Raw genomic sequence first — 20,518 nt, forward strand, 5'->3', positions numbered from 1 at the left:
GTGGGAGGGAAAAGAAGAGGAAAAAAGGTACGCAATCGAAGGGTGAATAGACGGGGACAAAAGTCTTTTGAGGCCTTTCTGAAAGACAAAAAACAGGGAGGGAAAGGGAAGAGTGACTAAAAGAGCAGCATCCTGAGGCCCTGGAGGGGGCTGCATACGACCAGGTCAGCATTTCACATGTGTCACTTCCTGTTGGCCTCAGCGGGAAGAGCGTGGCCTGGCATGGTGGCCAGCGGGGCACAGGGCCTGTCAGCCTGACACAGGAGGTTATGCACCGGGCAAACGGACAAATGCAGGCACACATGCATCCACACACAAACACAAACACAAACACACACACACACACACACACACACACAGACGCACCACTCTTCCTGTGCTAACGAGTGTGATTCGGGTTAAAGGTAGAGTGTAGTGACACAGAAAGTGGTCTGAATGCATGCATGTCACACAGTCATGCAAGAAAGTAGTTTTCTATGAGAAACATGGGACGCATCCAGAACTTTGCCACCTTATACTACTGTATGTAGGCCATGACGCATTAACATGTGACATTCTCAGGTATGGGAACGCAAGTTTATGTACTGACATCCTCAAGAAAAGACTGACTTCTTTCTGCTGTCTTCAAGACCTTTTCCACCTCTGCTTTGTAAAAAAAAAAAATCCAGGCATTTCACCTGAAATAGCAGATGCTTGGAGAGGAATATTGTGATTCTGATGTTACTTTATCCTACAGCATGAGAATCAGCGAAAGAGTATCTGCAGTACATGGGTAGAATATATATATAAATATCTAAAGGCTTGAATCTGATAACGATGGTGACGGTAGAGGTTTGTGACAGAGGGTATGAGTGTATTCATTGTCTGATTTTCATATCTAGCAGAGGAACTGTCTGCCTGTGTGAGTGGCCGCTGCTTTTCGGCTCTCAGTCCGCCTGTCTCGCTCTGCCTCTCTGGCCTGTGTTAATGTTGCTGTTTGACATTGCAAGCAGCAAGCTTTTTTCTCCCAGCAGCCTCAGTGGACACTGAGCTTTAGCCTAATTGGTTCCAGAGCAGACCCTGACAGAACTCTCCTCAGCGGCACACAGCCATATTAATACCCCCCCCCCCCCCTCCACACACACACACATACACACAACAAAAACAAGCACAGCAATCAGTGACTAGCTCGCTAATTAACGGCCTTACAAAGCATCTCATTAGCATGTGTTGTAGAAAGGGGCAGTGGGGGAAATAAGCATTTTGGATTATAAAAAAAATAAAAAAAAAAAAAGGAAAGAAATTACAAAATAAGACCATGCCGCACAAGTGTGTATGTGTGTGTATTGCATTCTACTTAGGGGCCAAGGGCCTTGGTTGGCCCACTGTATCTCAGGGGAGTCCATTACAGCTCTCTGAGGGAGACAGTGGAGTCAAAGTTAAGCAGAATTTTAAAGGCAATCAGGAAAAATAAATCTCTGGCACACAGGCAACACTTTGGATGCTAACCAGCAACTTAACCTGCCTGTACTGTGAGCGGAATAGGAGATGGATAGGTAAGGCGATGTGGGAAATAAGCATGCAGTTAAGTCATAGGGCAGAGGACAATAGCTGCAGAGCTGAACAATTTGCACAGTAGAGTTACCTGAGGGACTCTATATCACAATAATAAGATGCAAAATCAATTATAATCCACAAAATTAAATTTGTTAGTGTACGTGAATCAAAGATTTTGGCTCTCTAAATATATCTGCCTCGTCTCTTTTTGGTGCAAAACACTTCACTCCCAGCATTTTCTCTGTCTCTGTCTATCTTCCCATCTCCTTCTGCTTTCCCTCCATCTCTCCCAGCCCCCATCTGCTGGTTAATCCCCTCCTGGTTTTACTGTGGCTTCATCACAGCCTGTAAAAACAGCCCCCTTTGAACTCTATAAAGGCAACCGGCATCAAGCTTATTGTAAAACACAATCATAAGGTAAATGTTTATCCCCTCTCCGCCACTCTAAACTCCCCTAATGAGCCTGCTGGAGGGTTTTCACCTCGCAGCTCGAACAGAGGCAGAGAAAATAACACATTCTGCACAGATTAGGCCTGCGGTGGAGATGGAGCTGAAGTCCCATCATCAAAACAGTATGTAGCATAAACACAGCAAGAAACTAATTTCATGATAAAAAGTCAGCAAAAACACAAACAGGTATTACAATCTTTAAAGTGCCAAACAAGCTCTATAATGTCAAGCATGAACATGTGAACAGTTAAATGTGTGTTAAATATAGATAATACTTGTCAAATTTCAGATGAAGATTAAGTAGAGGTACCAGAAATCTGCAGTAAAAGTATATTGTTCTGTTTATACTGTAGCTGTTCCTGGCAGAGCACAGTATGATTGGCTGGGAAGGATGAGCCCTCTGACCCTGCACTTCCTAACAGCCAGTGGCTGTTCTGACCTTCCCATTATCCATCGGTGACCCCACTATTATACCCACTGTCAGTACACGACGCTACGCTGAGCGGCACCGCCCTGCACTGCGGATGAGCCATCACTCTCGCCTCTGAACAGCAACTCTTGCCCACACAGCCAGGGAGTTAGAGAAAGAGAGAGTTCGGAGTAATAGTAAGCAGGTAGTTAGAGGTCAGAGGTCCTGTGCAATCGGGACAGCAGTTCCACTCCTGGCAGCCAGAGCGGAACTCTGAGAGGTACCTGGAAGTAGATATGATGACCTTTTGTACAGAGGACCCCAAAATATACCCTCTTATCAAAATGACCTTAACACAGGGGCATGGGAAGGCAAGCAGAGTCCATCCATCATCTTAAAGATTAATCCTCCTCTCTATTCTTCTCCTGAATCTATTAATAATGTCGCCAGAGGGGAGAATTTGCGGCAAAGATTTATTCTGATATTGTGACTTTTATTCATTAGGCTATAACAGGGTGATTCCTTGAGAAGGAAATATGGAGTGAGCTTAGGGCATGCTAATTTACTACTCCGGCTCAATTTGAACTACGCAGAACTGCATTAACTCAATCATTTCATTTGCTGACACTCTGCACGTCAAACACAAAAAAGGGAAGATTATCATTTACACTACAGAGGTCACCAATCATTTAATCTTTTGAAGCAATTCCAAGCAGCTTCCATTTGTTCATTCACAAACATTTAACAACATCTTGGATAATTCTGTGGCAGGTGTGAAGCTTGGAAATCAATGTGACTACAAAATCTGGCACTTGGATCGGCGCTTTTCCTCACTCATTTAGACAAAGCAGTTACATTAATAGATCTGTACACTGGATTTCACACTGTGGAGCAGCACTGACAGCCCCAGGGGCATACTTCAATTAGAGACTTGGGTGAGTTTAAACACTGCAGATCTACTCTCGCTCAAAGGCGTTTGTCTCCCTCTCTCGCTCACCCTGTTTTCCTCCCTTTCAGCTCCCCCCCCCCTCTCTCTCCATATCTGCGCTGAGCACTCACTCTCCTTCTTAAACTCCTGCTCTCTGTAATCAACCCAGTGCTAATGGCTTATTCTTTCTGCTCCAGCACCCACATTTCACTTGTTTATTTTCCCACACTCGTAAATCTGGGGACACGTCACAAGCGCAGCGATATTAGAGCAATAATCTTAGGTAATTATCAGATTCTCTCTCTCTCTCTCTCTCTCTAAGCAAAGACACCCATACAGAAGTTTCTTTACCTTTCCTGGGAAGTGTACAGGAAGTTTGTGGGAACCTAAACATGACAGAGATGTTCACAAGTCATTTTTTGGAAGTCCAAGTCGAGTCTCAAGTCTTTGAGGGGCAAGTCTCAAGTCTCTGGCCATCTGACCTGGATACAACTATAAAGATACAATTTGCCTGTTCCCAGCATTAACACAACACTGCGATGGTTAGCTTGTTACCTGTGACGATATATATATATATATATATATATTCTAAATTTAACGTCTCTTTCACATTAGCAAGTGACTGACCTATCTGGGTGCGTTTTGAGATGCCTGATGAAGTTCAACGTTGTTGATACAGCATCATTTATCTTGGTGCCACAGACCTTGCATGTAGCTGTTCGCTTACTGCCACTGTTTACGAAGAAGCAAAACTAATGATAAAAGGCACAACTCCGGGAGGACTTGGTGTCGCCATCGTCAATGCATTTTTTTATGCGAGTGCGCGCACATAGGCATAGCGCATGCGTTACGTTGCACATTATGGCAAAGAGCAGTGGACATGCAGCTCGTCATAAGTATACGCACCAATAAAAGAAAGTAGAAATACATGAATGAATTTAGATTTAAAAAGCAATAATTGCATTAAAACAGGTTGTTGACAAGTCTCGAAGCTTGAGTCAAGTCTAAAGTCTTTTGGGTTGAGTCGCAAGTCTGAAGTCACTGTTTGCGCGACTTAAGTGCGACTCGAGTCCGAGTCTCAGACTCGAGTCCCCATCTCTGAAACATGAATACTTCAACTCTCATTTAGAAAAGGTTTTCTCAAGGGAGACCTGAATATGTCGCTCATATAGACATTTAGATCATTTATTTCATGTCACTGACGCATGAATTAATGTAACATCAATTGTGTCACACATCACATTGAAACAAGTCAAGTGAATTTGTATTTATAATGCCAGAAATCACAAATGTGTTTCAGAGAGCATTGCTATTTGAACAACATAAAACACCTTCTGTATTTAGATTCTTGATTTGGTTAAGGTAAAAACTGAATTGAGGGTCTAAAAATAAAATGGCTTAACAGACACCTTAACAGAGGGAAGAAAGGGAGTAACTTTAGGGGGACTTTAGGGATCATTCATCCAGGACAGACAGACATAAAATAGGTATTTTATATACAGATTATACTTCATTACAAAAAAAGAATCTATTGTATAGTAGCAGGCTTTGGGTAAACATACATTATTTGTAAGCAGGATCAATTCATTGTTTTGGAAATTGTTAATATCGACAGGCTTATACTTTAAAGAGTTTCAAGCACAATTGAGGGGTTCTTGAAGGTTCGACTGCCACTTACCCACTCCTGCTGAATGAGGCTAACTGCCTTGATGGCCCGGGACAGGTTTCGACATGCCAGGATCACGTGGGCGCCGTGAAGAGCAAAAGACCTGGCTGTCTCAAAGCCTGAGACATGATCAGGGAGACGGAGGGAGAGACAGACAGACAGACCGACATGAAGAGGGAAAAAAGAAAAGAAAAAAGATTGAAAGCGAGCAATGCTTCAAAGATAAGTTTTTATTGAAGATAGATTCTCAGGGGTTGGATCTAATGGGGTGTTGGGGGTGGTGATGGTGGGGGTTGGGGGTGCAAGTTAAAATCCCTATCAATTTTCCATATAATTTCTTTCATTGAGTAACCCAGTGGTCTAGTAGAGAGAGTTAATCATTTCTCTCTGAAGTGATGAAACTGATTGAATTATTGTGGTTCAAGACTTCTTCCTCTCTTCTGAGATAAAGTTTTGGTTCTGACCGCCGGCTCTCAAGAAGGTATCGCTGCTCATACTGGGTTAAAGGAAGGGAGGTCGGTTGTTAATTATGTTGGGAATTATACAATGATGGCAGTAATTACGAAAACACGGCTCAGATGTACATTCGAACAGACATGACATTCAAACTGAATCTTGGTGTGATATTTCACCACATCAAAGGGCCTCTGATAAGGACGTTTCTCCCATGAAACGAGGTCCGCGGATACACACACAATTTATCAGTCCAAGACTACTTCATGGCTCCATCCAAATCATGTAGTCACGATAAAACTGACAAAAACTGAAGATAGACGGAGAGAAGTTCATTTCTAAATTACACGTCTAAATGGGTCATTTCAACCCATAGGTTGAATTAATTTATGAGATTAACTTTTTTTTTCCTTCACTGTATTTTTATTTCCTGTGACATTTACTATCCTTCAAAGTTCAACAGCAGTAAGCAGCGTCACATTTCTCAGTCCCGCCGTGACAGTAAATACAAACCACATTCAGATACACACATATACTGTACAGTGTGAGCGTCCTGATTGACGAACTGACAGGCACAGTAACTGGTTGTGGCAAAGAGGGTCTGAGAGGCAGAGTGTATCAGAGGGTGGATTAATATGAACTGTAATTAGATTATATGTCTTAATCTGATTTTCATTAAGAGAAAAACTGGGAGGAGAGTGTTAAGGACTAATATCTATTAAAACTCAAAATTGGAGTCGGATTGGAAGCCCTCTCTGACAAGTGAAGCATGGAATTAAATTATATGACACCTTATTAGGTGTAATGGAGGGGACTGTGGCTGTGAGCGGAGATCATTTCACTCACAGGAAATAGAAACGAAAATAAAAACAATATGACATAATGGAGAGAAAAAAACGAGCGGTGCGACTCCTGGAGTAAATATGCGCTTTGCATATGTAGGTGGAGCAGCCGGCTATAGGGAACAAACGTCATAAAATCTTCTCAATGTCATTCAAAATGTCTGTATTTTCACTATATTTTAATCTAAACACTAATAATAAAAATAGTGGTAGTAAACTCTGAAATGCTAATGATGCGTCTTGCCTTAAGATTACAGGATATTCAAAATGTAACAGAAACAATCCAAAAGCAGCAGCTAAATTTGCAAATGATTTAAAAAAAATAAAAAAAAAAAGAAAGAAAAAAAAGACTCCAAACATGCCATCACTTAAAAGCTTTTTTTTCCGCCTTTATAAATTGGACAAGAGTACTGGCTGCTGGTAAACAACAACACCTCACACTCACTTGTTGTGTGTACAAACCATGAAAGTGAAATTAATCGACACCAGTGTTTTCCATAATGGAGAACAAATTAGAATATGGCAGCAACAACAACAGCAGCAGCAGCGAAGCCATGTATTTCTAATGACAAATAACAAGGGCTTGACATTAATTGTGAAATAACGAGAGTGGCATTGCTGTAACAGAGACTCCACGCCCTCTCACCCATGTTGCCGGTAGAGAGGGCCGTACTGAAATGAGTTCCTGGTCAGGTGTACAACAACAAGAGTCTGTTTCAGCATTGTACGCTGATGGTGGAACATGACGAGAGGTCAGACAGGGGGTTCTTTTGCTCTGGTGGATCGACAGACGCCATAAGCTGTTTTACAACACACAGGAGGCCTGACTAATATGATGGGCTGTAATGATCTTTCAGGTTCCTTTGTCTAATCGGACAACAACATGGTATAAACAGATGTATAAGAAGAAGAGCCTGTGCGTGGTCGGAACTTCTTTCTTTTTTTTTTAAGCTGGGAGATGAAGACAACACAATTCAGCCCGGTTAAAATAGATCCTTTGATTGTGGGCTTGTTCAATCTGAAGATTCACAACGTAACAAAAATACAGTAAGTAAAGTAATACAAAGCTATTGTTGAAAATTTGTTTTAGTGTAATGTATAAAATGCATACAAAATTGTGTAAAATGTCCATTAAGCAGTGAATGCTCTTCATGGTACATTAGGATCCTGGCCCTACTGATATCCACCAATAATGAGTGTGATTTAGTGATTTCACGCTTTGTTTGTCGTCCCTGGCCCACCGCCCCTCTCTGGATCCCCCTCGTACACAGGTGTATTGGCTCAATGTAATGAGATCATTACCAGCCTCGTCAGTAAACGTGTTTATTTGGCAAACGGAGCTGCCTGCTCCTTCTCTCTCTTGATCTGCATCCAAAGAGGCATTTAACTAAAATAAGCTCCGTAGTACAATTGGGCAAACAGAAGTGAATTCAGATCATTACAAGACCTGTGGGTAAACAGACATGGTTCCCACAATCCCCTTTCGACAGAACTCAAATTGTGCTCTAAAAAAAAAAAAAAAAAAAACACAAGAGCAACGCCGCTCATAAACAGACTACATATAACCACACCCCAATAAATCATATGGCATTTTCATCTGTAATGCAAAATAAAAAGATGTGTGTAAGATTTCTGAAGCAAATAATAATATGATAAATATGTGACTGGTAATTACACTGATTATGTCTGTGTATCTCTTACTAGTTTAATTTGGTGCAGTCAACCTGATTTATGCATCAAAATGTGTTGGTTCATTTGGTGTATATGAATTTGTAGATGTATTGAGGGTGATGTGGCTCACGTGCAAAAGAAGCAGTCGTCCTCCATCTGGTCCAGTGATGTCACTTCCTAAATTCTACCCCAAGATCATATCTCATCCCATCCTAACTCTATGGCCGTGTCCGAAATCTCTTCCTATTTAATATTTTATGCACTATATTTACTGTCAGCAATCTTATTTAAGTGTCATAATGTGTGCACTATGTAGTGCACTCAAACATTTCCAGCCTGGAAAAAAAGAAAGTAGCATCCATGGCATGTACACTGTACCTTCTGCTAGACCCTGGAATCCACAATCAACTATGAAAAAGGTTTCCCAAATGGGGCAGTGATAATACAAGGAAATAACTATAGCTGTCAAATGCAGAAAAGTGAGAAAATGTATTATGATAACTATGTGCACAAATTGAGGCACATAATGGCATTAAGAACGCAAAAACAGTTTGGATCGGCAGACTAGAGTAACATTGCAACATGTTTCAAGCTCTGCCTCGTGCATCAAGAGGTCAACGCTGACATGTCTCCATAAAGAGATAAAAATCAGGGAGTGACGTGATAAATTTGTCATACATTGTTAATACCAAACAGTAATGTGATGCTTATACACTATTGATAAAAGACTATTTAGCATGTGATCCTGTAATCCAAGACTTTTTGTGTTATTCATGCCACTGTGTGCCTGTATTTGTGCATTTATTAAGCTAAATAGATAAATAATTTTCTTTGTATTGTCACTGCTTTGAGCCAACAATCCCATGTTTTATAGATGCAAATATCTATATATATTGTATCAGTGATGACTCAAAATGTGGATGATTCATAAGTGTCCAAAATACCAATTAGCAGCTCACTATAGGGTGAACTAGTAAGTGGAATTTACGTAGAAAGTAGTTAATGAGTAAACAGTCACAAGACAGGCTAACTCCTGACTGTCTCAGTGCTGAGGGCACCTGTTTCAGCTGCTGCTATGTATTTCTTGCCCCAAGAAGTGAGGAACCGCACAACGCCCCCCAGTCTTTCTGACTTTTAAGATCCCCTCTAATTCCCCACCATTAGTCCAAGAGGAGGGAGATGTCACCCCAAAAGTGGGATGTATGGTTAGTAATTACAGCCCAAGGTTGAGCTGTTCCAGGCGAGAGCACTGGAGTGGTTCTATTACCCCTCCCTGTCCCCTTCTGCCTCCTACCCCCCCCACTGCTGTCACACCATCCATGCAGGCCTATCTTGTACCCACCCACCCCCTTCTCTCCCTGTGACCCTCTGTGTCAACCTCCAACTCCCTACACAATCTCTCATCATGGCCTCACGTCGCACTGGTCACCCCTGCCCCTCCTGCAGTCAGACTTACCTGACTACGACACACGCACATGCGCGCACGCACACGCACACGCACACGCGCACACGCACACACACACACACACACACACACACACACACACACACACACACACACACACACACACACACACACACACTAAGGCCAGTAAAATTGATAAACACGAACCAAATCCAACACATGCAAGGATAAACATAGACCCCAGAAATTTGCTCATGCACACATATCTCCTGAGCATTGGGGCTATTTTCATCACTGCCCCCCCCCCCCCATCATGTAACTTTCATCCCCTCATCATCTGCAGACTGTAAACTCGATAGGTCTATAAACTACTTGACTACACACAATAACCCAGTACCCTTTGATTTTATTTTACCTACAGCCTTTAAGCACATATATGTATTCCATCCTCTCTCTCTAACCACTTCAGTTCTATTATATTAGAGCTGTAATCATTATTGAACCCTTCTGGCCTCCAGCATAATACTCTTTGCATGTTACACCAGTTTGGCTCTGCATAGCAAATTTCATCCAAGGTTAATAAAGTTAAGTAATTTGACTAACCAACCATAACTGGTTCTCATTACGTAGCCAATAAACACATTTATCAGAGAGGACATGAAATGCCCGTTGAAAGAAAAATAAACCTCTCCTTCGATTTCCTCAGTGGCTCAGTTCACAAGCTGACACAGAGGAGACAGAGCAGGACACGGGCCGGCCGCTCCCCCAGCGGACACACACACAAAATATTATCAGACTCCTGTATATAAACACAGATGCACTCTGGATGTCATCTAAACCACACACAGCCACTCAGAGATGCTCAGAGACACACACACTGAGACACAGGCACCGCATGCCACCCTCACCAGGAACATCTTTTTATCCATCTAATTCCTCCCACTATGAATAATGCATTTTCCTCCTTACCGAGGCTCGGGTTTAACGCATCGCTGCGCGGGTCTTTAAGGGGGTCCTTATTCATAAACAGCAGCGCAGTAAATACCAGAGCTTTGCAGCCAATTTAATGGCAGTTATGCTTAACAAATCTGCCTCAATCTAATGATCAGCCACAAAGCTAGGCTATGGGTTTAATCTGCACACAGAGGCTCCCCCAGCTCAGCGACTCACTGAATATGCTTAGGGATCTCTCCATCCAGAGAGAGAAGAGCACCGGCCTGACACTTAATCCTCCCAACACAACACTGGGATCAACACAAACATAGAACAATGTTAGTCTTTCATGAATAAGAATAACATTCAATGTCCTAAAACACTGCAAAGACGATGCATAGAGATACTGAAACATTAAGAAGCGCTCCTTTCCAAATCCTTGCTATTCCCTGTCTGGACCGCCTGAGTATTTTCTGCTTCTTATTCCAGCATTGACCCTGAACCAAAACAATACCATGTGGAATTTAAATTGAGTAGCTTTGCTCCACAACAAGCCACTGTACAAAAAGGCTAAAAAGTTTAGATAAAATTCGAAACATGTCAACATAAAAAAAGAATAAAACTCTGCAAATGTAGAATAATAAGTTGTGATAACATATATACTTTAAAAAAAGAATGTAAGTTCTAGAAATAGAAAAACAATTATTATTAAAAGGGAAATTACCCCAAAATAAAACGTTGATTTTCCATCATGCATCAGACATACTGTACTACGATTAAAATAGGACATGGAAGATAGTTGTGTCTACATTAATGTTTTATTTAAGTGAGACAGAAGGTCAATATGTTATTTCTGAGCTCCTCAAAATACATTACGCTGACAACATGGCACCTGCTCTAAGAGCCAAAGGGACTGACGCTGCTCCCCAGGTAGGGGGACACATATGTAGTGACACATAGGTCCCAAAAGAGTCACAGGGCAAAGATGACTGCAAGTGCAAGAGGAGCACAATACAAACATAGCCATGCCTCAACAGAAAAAAAAATGTGTGAAAAAATAAAATAAAACAAACAACTTTTTTTTTTTTAATGAACGTTGTGCATTCATTTTATATTAAGAAAGAAAGTATTTTGTCTCTGAACCCAGCAGGTGCCAGAGATATCACAACAATGGGCCTTTAAGGATAACTGTCCCATGGACCCCAGTAAATAACCTGAGAGTTGATAGGAGGGGAATTAGAGCCAGAGCAGGAGTGTGTAATGAGGATGGATAGGAGGCTCAGGCCTGGGTCAAAGCCGCTTAGGAATCAATGCAGAGGTACAGGTGTACAACCACAGGTCTATACGTGAAAGAAAACCTTTAGAGAGAAGGGGAGGAGAGGGAGAGAAGTAGAAATAGGGGAAAAGAACTTGCGATCATTCGTTTCCATTATCACAATTAAAAACACCATTCAGGTCGGTACTGGTTTTTAATTTACAAAAGAAAGCAGAAAGAGGAAGACTAATGTTGTGGACCCAGCACGGTGATCACATCGGCAATACAAACCCCATTACTGTCTCGCCTCCCAGCACTATTGCAATGGAGCCTCAAGGCTGGTCACAAAACCAGACACTATGACATTTCATGCATAAATAAACTCATATATGTGCTTTTCATGTTCATGTGCATTAAGATCTAAATCAGAGAGCTGAAATGTAAATTTGCTAATTAAATAATATCCCACCGTTACTAATAAAAATGTCACATTTCCTGTGGAGGAAATAAGCATTGAAGAAAATGGAAATAGCCTCGACACTTGGATTAAAACACTATTGATGCCATTAAAATGCTAAGTGGGTCCAACCAATTGGCATAACCACATTTCACTAGTGGAATGTCAAAGGAGCACACGAGTAGTAGCAATTACTATTAGAATACTGTTAATTATGGGTGCTGCATATTTAATATGTGGTAGAGTAAAACAAAGGTTATGTTAATATGGGTTTATTAGGCATTCACACACTATAAACATGTCTGTGTTGTAGCTATTTGATGCATTCTTTTGAGAAAAGCTGCTTTTTTCAGATGAACACATTTTCATTTACTAAATACATCGCAACTAATCTTAAATGTGGATTATCTTTTTCATTATATAGTTTTTAAACTAAAGCAAAACCCGGCACATGTGAAGCACTTGATATAACGTTTTAATACGCCAACAGCAACAACATCATGGACCTCCTGTGCCCTCTTGTGGTGAAAACTATTTGCAATGTTCTCCATTCTTCCTATTAAACAGTAATTACTTCTCACCACCTTTAATCAAAAGGCCAAATCATTTTGTTTTATTTCAGAATCCACAATATTCCAGCAAAACTTCAATGCATTTTAGAAAGAGTCTTGTGATGTTGACACTGTGCATTCACCTTTTCCCTTCTCAAACTATAAGACAATGATGGAGTTGTAGTGACTGGCAGAAAAGCCATTTAAGTCAGTTAAAAAAATATTTGTTTTATTAAGAATTCAAACAGGCCTCTCTTACATTTTATGTTTTTTAGGGGCGGTCTTTATTCTGCTGAATGATGATGAATTCTTTTTTACCCAACTTCCAAGCCAGAAGGAATCAAACTCAAGGGTGAAACATCTCCACAACTGAAATATTTCCATGGTAAGTGTTTAACCCTTCATGCAGCCATCACTACACCAGCTCTCCATGTGCAGTGGTGGATACATCTGTTAAGACTTCCTTCCCAATGATACTTTTGTACTTGGCCAATGCTACACTTTTGTTTGGGTTATTAGTAACCCTACTCATTGCTTTCTGTTTTATACGCTAGCTTTTGTTATTTTCATTATATGTATCCTGGGTCCAAAAAATAATTTTATGTTTGTCTGTATGATTGTGACGTATTGCTCTCATTTCTACACTGGATTACAAAGAACAGCTTTAAAAAATAAAATCCAGTCTTCTAAGTTCAGTTCATATGAGAAGATATGCAGAAACCTGTAGTTCGCTCAAAGACTATAATAATTTATACAGGGTCTAGTGTGTTCTTAAAAAAAAAAAAAATAGTTACACTGTTAAACATACTGTATATTTGTATTTGCATACTGTATGTTAATATTAATAATATTGAACTGTTTGTAGTGAAACAACTTGAAATCATACAAGAATTTCTCAAGGACAAATAACATACAGATTTGTATTATTTCTATGTTATGAATGTTTGAATATGTATATAGATACAGAGATGGAAGAACATTAAGGTCAGGATGGCATTTAAGTTCACCAGCTCAGTGAAGGCCCCCAGGCTGCTGTAAATCTATGTACTACAGCATATCTTAATACACACACAGCAATTACACTGCTGTGACTTTCCTTAGGACAAAGAATTTGAATATAAAGACAATTAACGATTTTATGTTTATTTGATTTCCCTCATGCTGCCATTATCTATCCCGAACAAAGGAGCAGTCTGAACAAATAGCCACTACTTGTGCTAATTTAAACTAAAAGAAAGAGGAAATACATTTGTTTCCAGAGTGACCATTATATAGTGAGCAATACATTTGGTGCAAATGGATACAATTCATTACAGTTAACAATGACATCCAATTCAGCCCAGCTAATGAACTTCAATACAGTCATGTTCGGTATTAAGGAGTGATTTGTTGAGTCTAAGTGTATCATTTTGGAGGCTAATGCTGATGGATGTCTGGTTGTGGAGAGATGGGGACGTGATGGGAGCAGATAGGTGCTTGTCAAGCACCCTTCTACTACAGTGTAATACCACATCACCACCTAGTGGTATCATTATGGAAACACATTTTACTACACACAGATGATTTCTAATATAGCTACAACTAGGGTTGGGCATCGTTTTGATTTTAACAATTCTGATTCCAATTCTGATTCTTCCTTTCGATTCCGGTTCTTATCGATTCTCTATTCCAATTCTTTGAGGGGTGGAGTTGAAACAGATCACATGCTTATTTCACAGATAAGAGGAACATTTTATTTTGATACAATGGTGATTTACAGTTTTACTGGGCTTTTTCGATGCGGCCTCTACGGAAACCAAAACTTACGCATGTTAAATCTGACGATTCCAAACGATTCCAATAAAGAATTGATTCCATTGGAACCGGTTCTCGATGCCCGACCCTAGCTACAACAAAACATTACAGTTTACAGTTACATTTTATGAAACTCACCAATGCCAGAGTTGCCGCCAGTAATGAGGATAACCTTGTCAGACAAATCACGACCCTGCAGGATCTCTAGTGCAGCAGTGTTTCCATCATACCGTTTTGGCTTCACCACCACATCCTCTACTGTAAATGCCTGACGAGGGTCAAAATATGTGGTCCGCTTGTTAATGTGACTGAAAATGACAGAGGAAATAGGATGTTATAACAGAGACTTAAACCCAGGTATGTAGGGTATGGCATATCATGGGAGACCAAAATAAGCTCATTTGTTTCCTCTGTTAAGCAAACAGAGGTTCAATCATCAATCTACTTACTCCACATAAATCACCTGTCCTTTTTCATCAGTTTCTTGCTCCCAACCATACGGTAAATCTGGGGGAAAAGACAGACATCATTTTTCCTTAACAGCCAGAATGCATGAGAACAAAATGAATATCTTTGCCCCTGGTGATAGTTACATAATAAAAATAACTTATTTATTTAGCACTTTTACAAACAAAGTTAATGAAAACAAGAAACAATGCAACTAGAACATCTGATGGTATTAAAGGTAAGATATATACAAAGCCATGTTGAACATGTTCCCAAATGCCTTGCATATATGTGTGACCCTTGAGAGAAAAACAAGTGAATGAAACAAACCTCCGGCACAACGTTTTTTCTTTCCTGTCTTGGGGTGTTCCCACTGTGTCTTCATCTCATCATGGCTGTTGATACACAAAGACAAAGGAAGATTGGAATAATTATTTTTACTTCACTTCATTTGTTCATTTATGTATCTATATACTGCAGATGTACTGGGGGTACATTGATGTGAACAGGGTTTTCCCTGCCATTGTAAGGTTTAGGTGCAGCACCAAAGCTGGATGAATGTAACTAGAAGACATTTCTCAGATCTAATGATTGTAGTTGGACTTCTTAAGCTTTAAGTTTTGTCTTTAAGCTTTTTGAGTGTTATTTATTTATTATCTGCTTTAACTTTTCCAACGTTTTAGACACAGATATGGTGAAAACAGTGGTCCAAAATTATGTGAAAAAGAGACGCAAAAATACCACAAAGGGACACAAACCGACTACAAAGAGACGCTAAATGACCAGAGAGACCCAAAACAACCCCAAAGAAAACCAAATGACCAAAAAGAGACAAAATCCCACAAAGAGAAACAAAATGTAGAGGAAATTGCTTCTTTTTTTTTTATTGAAAAACGTCACATTTTCTTGAGGAAGGACACCTAAACCCCCCCGTCAAATACGCGCACTTAAGTCTTCCACAAACCGAGGGAAAACACTGGTGATGTAATGTGATAGGGCTGCAAATAACGAATATTTTCATTATTAATTAATCTGTCGATTATTAGATCAATCGATTGATCATTTTGTCTATAAAATGTCAGAAAATAGTAAATAAATTCCATCCTAGTTTCTGAAAGTCCAAGGTCATGTCTTTAAACGTCTGGAAACAGCATTTTCTGCCATTTGTTACATGAAAAATGACTTATCGAAATAGTCGCCAATTATTTTTCTGTCAATGGACTAATCAATTAGTCGACAAATCATTGCAGCTCTAGTGCCAGATTGAGCCAAAAGTCAAAATTTCATCTGCAGACTCTTGGTTGGTTGATATTTTACATTAAAAGAAACAAACAAGTGAGAAAAAAAACACATTACAGTTTTTTTCCGATTGCTAAACGACAGTGGTCACAACTGAAAGCCACCTGTGTAAAACTCTAGTCTATATCCATGACGTTCCACTTCCGGGACTGCTCCGTTGCCGTCGGAAATTCCGCCAGATTTCACTTTTTTCAGCCGGATGTCCATTACCTTCCGTTTTGTTTGTGTTGGAATTTTAAACTCCGGTGGATTTATGAGAACTATGGTCAACTGCTCCTCAGATCTCTGCAGGGTAAATCCAGACAGCTAGCTAGACTATCTGTCCATTCTGAGTTTTCTGTTGCACGACTAAAACAACTTTTGAACGTACACATGTTCCACCAAAACAAGTTCCTTCCTGAGGCTATTTTGCAGCGGCATCACAGCTTTTCTCCGGTGCTCGCCCATGACGATTTTGGTTTAAAGAAATGCCAATAAACCAAAGCACGTTTTTCTCCTATCCCGGAATGCTGTGTGGACTAGCCAGAGCTGTGGAGGGGGGTCTGGCAAAGCGAGACTAGTAAAACTCTAACCACAGTCTGCATTACCAACAGTCACCTGAGCTAAACAGTTCACATCACCTGCAAAACTCATTCCAAACAACACAACTCACACAGGCTCAGTGCAGTGAAACAACAACAATCCTCACTGAGACAACACACACTGTCACTCAGAACCAGTGTTGTAATGTAACGAAGTACAAATACTTCGCTACTGTACTTAAGTAGAATTTTCACGTATCTGTACTTTACTTCGTTATTTATATTTCCGGAAACTTTTACTCCACTACAGTTTCTAAATAAAATGTATACTTTTACTCCACTACATTTCCGCTAAGCATCTTAGTTACTCGTTACTACAAAATAAAATCAGAAGTAATTTGTTACACTGGAAACAAGCAGGTTTGGCGAATCATTGCTCCTAAATTGCCAAGATAATGCACCCTCTATTCTAGTTGGTGACTTAATGCCTGTTTGTTGCCAAGCGGCAAAAAAAAAAACATAGGCCAAAACTAAAGAAGAAGAGGAGGAAGCATAATGACTGATAGTGTCATGGAAGCACCTGGTGCAGGCTCTGCCGCCATGGTAACAGACGATGACCACCCCGACGACAGTGGTGATGAAGATAAAGTTACACACCTTTGGCCATAAAGTTCATAATCAAAGTTTTTTTTTTTACTTTTACTTCTAATACTTAAGTACATTTAATATCAGGAAATTACTTTTGATACTCAAGTACAGTAAATATTAGATACTTTAAGACTTTTACTCAAGTAATATTCTAAAAGGAAACTTTTACTTCTACCAAAGACATTTTCAGGTAAGATACTTGTACTTTTACTCAAGTATTGCTTTCGAGTACTTTATACAAGACTGCTCAGAACACACTGAGGGTTAAAACACTAGCATTAATACAGAAACTAGAAACTTTTCATCTTTACAGTTTGAATAATTTGAGTAACTTCACACAAATCAATATTTTCTTTAAAGAAAAGAGGGAAATTATTTCACATGAATTTTTTGGTTTTATAACATACCAGTTTTTTAGGTAATAAACAAGAAGGAATGAAAATCAAAAGTTTGCTTCAATAGATATATATTTTTGTTTTGTCTGTACTAATTTACGTAATTACTGGGGAAGAAAAGTTACAAACTAAAGGTAAACATAATAGTAACAGAGAATTGTGTGACTAATCCCGCCTCTCTCCAGCATCAGGCCACACGTTTTCATCAACATATTGGATTATTCCTACATATTCCTCTTGCCATGCACCTGCATCATCTTTTAAATACAAATGAATGTGGTGTTTCTATTACTTCCACCTTCATTACTTTCTTTCACATTTTGTATAGCTGTGTATGTAACCTCAGACAGCTTACCTGGACATGTTGGTATCTTTGCTCTTTTACCTGTTCACTGTTTCTCTCAAATGGTATAGTGTATAACTGTTTCATTCTCACTTGGTCTTTCTTTATTTCCAAAAAAAAAGTCTTTCTGAGCTCTCCCTATATATACTATATGTGTTCACTAACAAGTCTAAAACAAGACACCTGCAGCTGAAATTGCAATGAGCAGTGTTTGAAATACAACAGGCTGAAATCCATTGTGTTTTGAATGTGCGGTTAACAGTTTTTTTAAGGACACATGACACATGTGAGGAGCAAGATAAAATGTTAAGCAAATGCCATGTTGGCACTGTTGTTTCTCTAATAATCTAATCTAGGTAAAGAAGCATTCACTGTCTTCTTCCTATCACCACGAGCAACCTAGTGCACTGTCCTGTCAATGATGACGAGGGTTGTTTTTATACGTCATGTTATAGGTCATGTTTTTATATTCAAATAGTAACTCTGTCATAAAGTTATGCCTCTCACTTCAAAACCACTGAACTACACTACTGCATACTACAGTATGACGTTCAGATACAGTCTTAACGTTATCAACATTTCATATTAAAAATATTTCTAGCACCTAGTCGCACAAGAACTACCGTGACGTGAGCTCTGTAGACTTTATAATAAATGCTATCAATTCAGACAACAGAACTTGTTTAAACTGGTGTAGCTAGCAAGCTGTGTTAGCCACAGGTTGATAACACCGATATAATGCTTTGGTTGGCTGGCGAACAGGGCTAAAGCTTAACTCCTAAATACAGACATATTGGTGTTGACAGACAGGATGAGGGATCTCACTCACCTTGCATAGTAGACCCAACCATCTTTGGTAGATCTCTCTTCCCATCCGGGAGGTAACTCATCCTCACTATCTGTATCGTCCATACCTGCGTATTTTAGAGCTGCCATAACTTACGTTTTTCAAGTAAACGACGGCGTTACAAACACAAAACCAGTGACAATATCTACTCTGAACAATGCAAGCAACTGTCAGAGACGGTTGGTAGAGAATTACCAGCGTTTCCCGGCGGCACTTCCGCAACAACACGGTGACGCTGACCGAATTGCCTTTTGGGAAACTGAGGCTGAGGAAACGTGCTGCGGTTGGCACAGCAAAGTCCTCAATAAATGTCCTTTATTGAGTTTTAAATTTCACTTTTGTGAATGCAGGCAGAAGCAGCTCAAACTAAATACCATTCATTTTTCCACTTTGGAAAAAAAGGACCAAAGCCAGATAGCTGTGCATGTGATCTAAAATATTTTGGTAACACCTTATGGTAGGCTAAGGATGAATTATCATGAATTCATGCATGACTTAATGCATGAAAAAGCTTGAATGAATTCATGTAGTACTTCATGAACTATCAGGAATATACAAGAATAAATAGTATAGGCTATCACATGCATGCGTTAATGCAATAAGTTTAATGCAGCAAGTTTTCTGAGTTCTGATTTCTGAAACTGACCAGTTACAGCAGTGCACATGCATTCCAAGTGTTGTAATCATGATTAACTAAGCATTACTTTTTTATGATTTCATGTTTGTGGCCCTTCAAGTAAAGTGGTGACTAGTCCATCATTAACATTGATAAACAACATGTGATTACAGGGGCATTATCTGATGCCTTTTTGGGGTTTAGTGTGGCTGTAAAGCAGAGAGTTGCAGTGAGGGCCACATAAGCATAAAGAAGCTTTATACAGTCTCTGCTTTGTAGCTTGCTACATGCCCCCTAACAAATGATCAAGAGTGGCAGCATTGTTATGTACTCAGACTCAGAGAGAAGCTGATCTGCACATTTGGCTACTTTGTTCCATTCCATATGTGCCACTGTTTGCTAGGGTAGTGATTCAACTGCTGCTTTAAGCAGTTTCTGTTATTATTGTGAAGGACAGGGAGAGTGGTCTCTATTCTGGCTATTTCATGACTTCTAAGGGAAATTGAATGCTTAATGGTGCTGGCTTTGACAAATCTGCTTACACTTGGTCAGCAGGCACCTTATTAAGTATAATTGATTGCAAATACTTTCATATTGTAAACTTACTCTGAGAGTTCTTCCAGCTCCAGTTTTCCTTTTAAATAATGACCAATGAGCAGCATACTGGCTACTCCCTAACTCCCCAAAGATGTGGAGCAGAGGTCAAGTTGCTGATGCACTAAAGCATGAGGATCATGCTGTTATCAGATGACTTCATCATGATGGCACAATCACAATAATGTATACTATTTCAGAGTATGTGAATGATGCAGAGATTAATATAATGTATCTAACACTCCCCTTTGAAAAAACTTTCAAAAATTAACAATAATTTGGAGGCCTTTGGAGGCCCCCCTGCACTGACTCAGAGGACCACTGAGGGTCCCGGACCCCCTGTTGAAGATCCCTGATCGAACTGATTCAACTCGGTGTCAAAATCGGTCTATCTACCCGAGATGTAAATTACATAAATTAGATTCAAGTGACCCATAACGAGAAGAACACACCATGCA

General features: G+C 39.8%; 1 protein-coding gene across 3 annotated transcripts in view; it reads right to left on the minus strand.

Moving 5' to 3' along the window:
- wwox (WW domain containing oxidoreductase) overlaps positions 1-19,099 on the minus strand; it is a 135,649-nt gene extending 116,550 nt beyond the window's left edge. For all 3 annotated transcript variants that reach the window (XM_031293353.2, XM_036002772.1, XM_036002773.1), the window contains exons 1-5: positions 18,833-19,099; positions 15,128-15,192; positions 14,800-14,857; positions 14,489-14,658; positions 5,002-5,108 (exon numbers count right to left, since the gene is read on the minus strand). In XM_031293353.2, coding sequence (XP_031149213.1) covers positions 5,002-5,108; positions 14,489-14,658; positions 14,800-14,857; positions 15,128-15,192; positions 18,833-18,939 — 507 coding nt within the window. In that variant the 5' untranslated portion in view covers positions 18,940-19,099. The remainder of the gene's footprint in view (positions 1-5,001; positions 5,109-14,488; positions 14,659-14,799; positions 14,858-15,127; positions 15,193-18,832) is intronic.
- Positions 19,100-20,518: the final 1,419 nt, after the last annotated feature.

The sequence above is a fragment of the Sander lucioperca genome, chromosome 7 (genome assembly GCF_008315115.2).
Source record: "Sander lucioperca isolate FBNREF2018 chromosome 7, SLUC_FBN_1.2, whole genome shotgun sequence".
NCBI classification, from domain to species: domain Eukaryota; kingdom Metazoa; phylum Chordata; class Actinopteri; order Perciformes; family Percidae; genus Sander; species Sander lucioperca.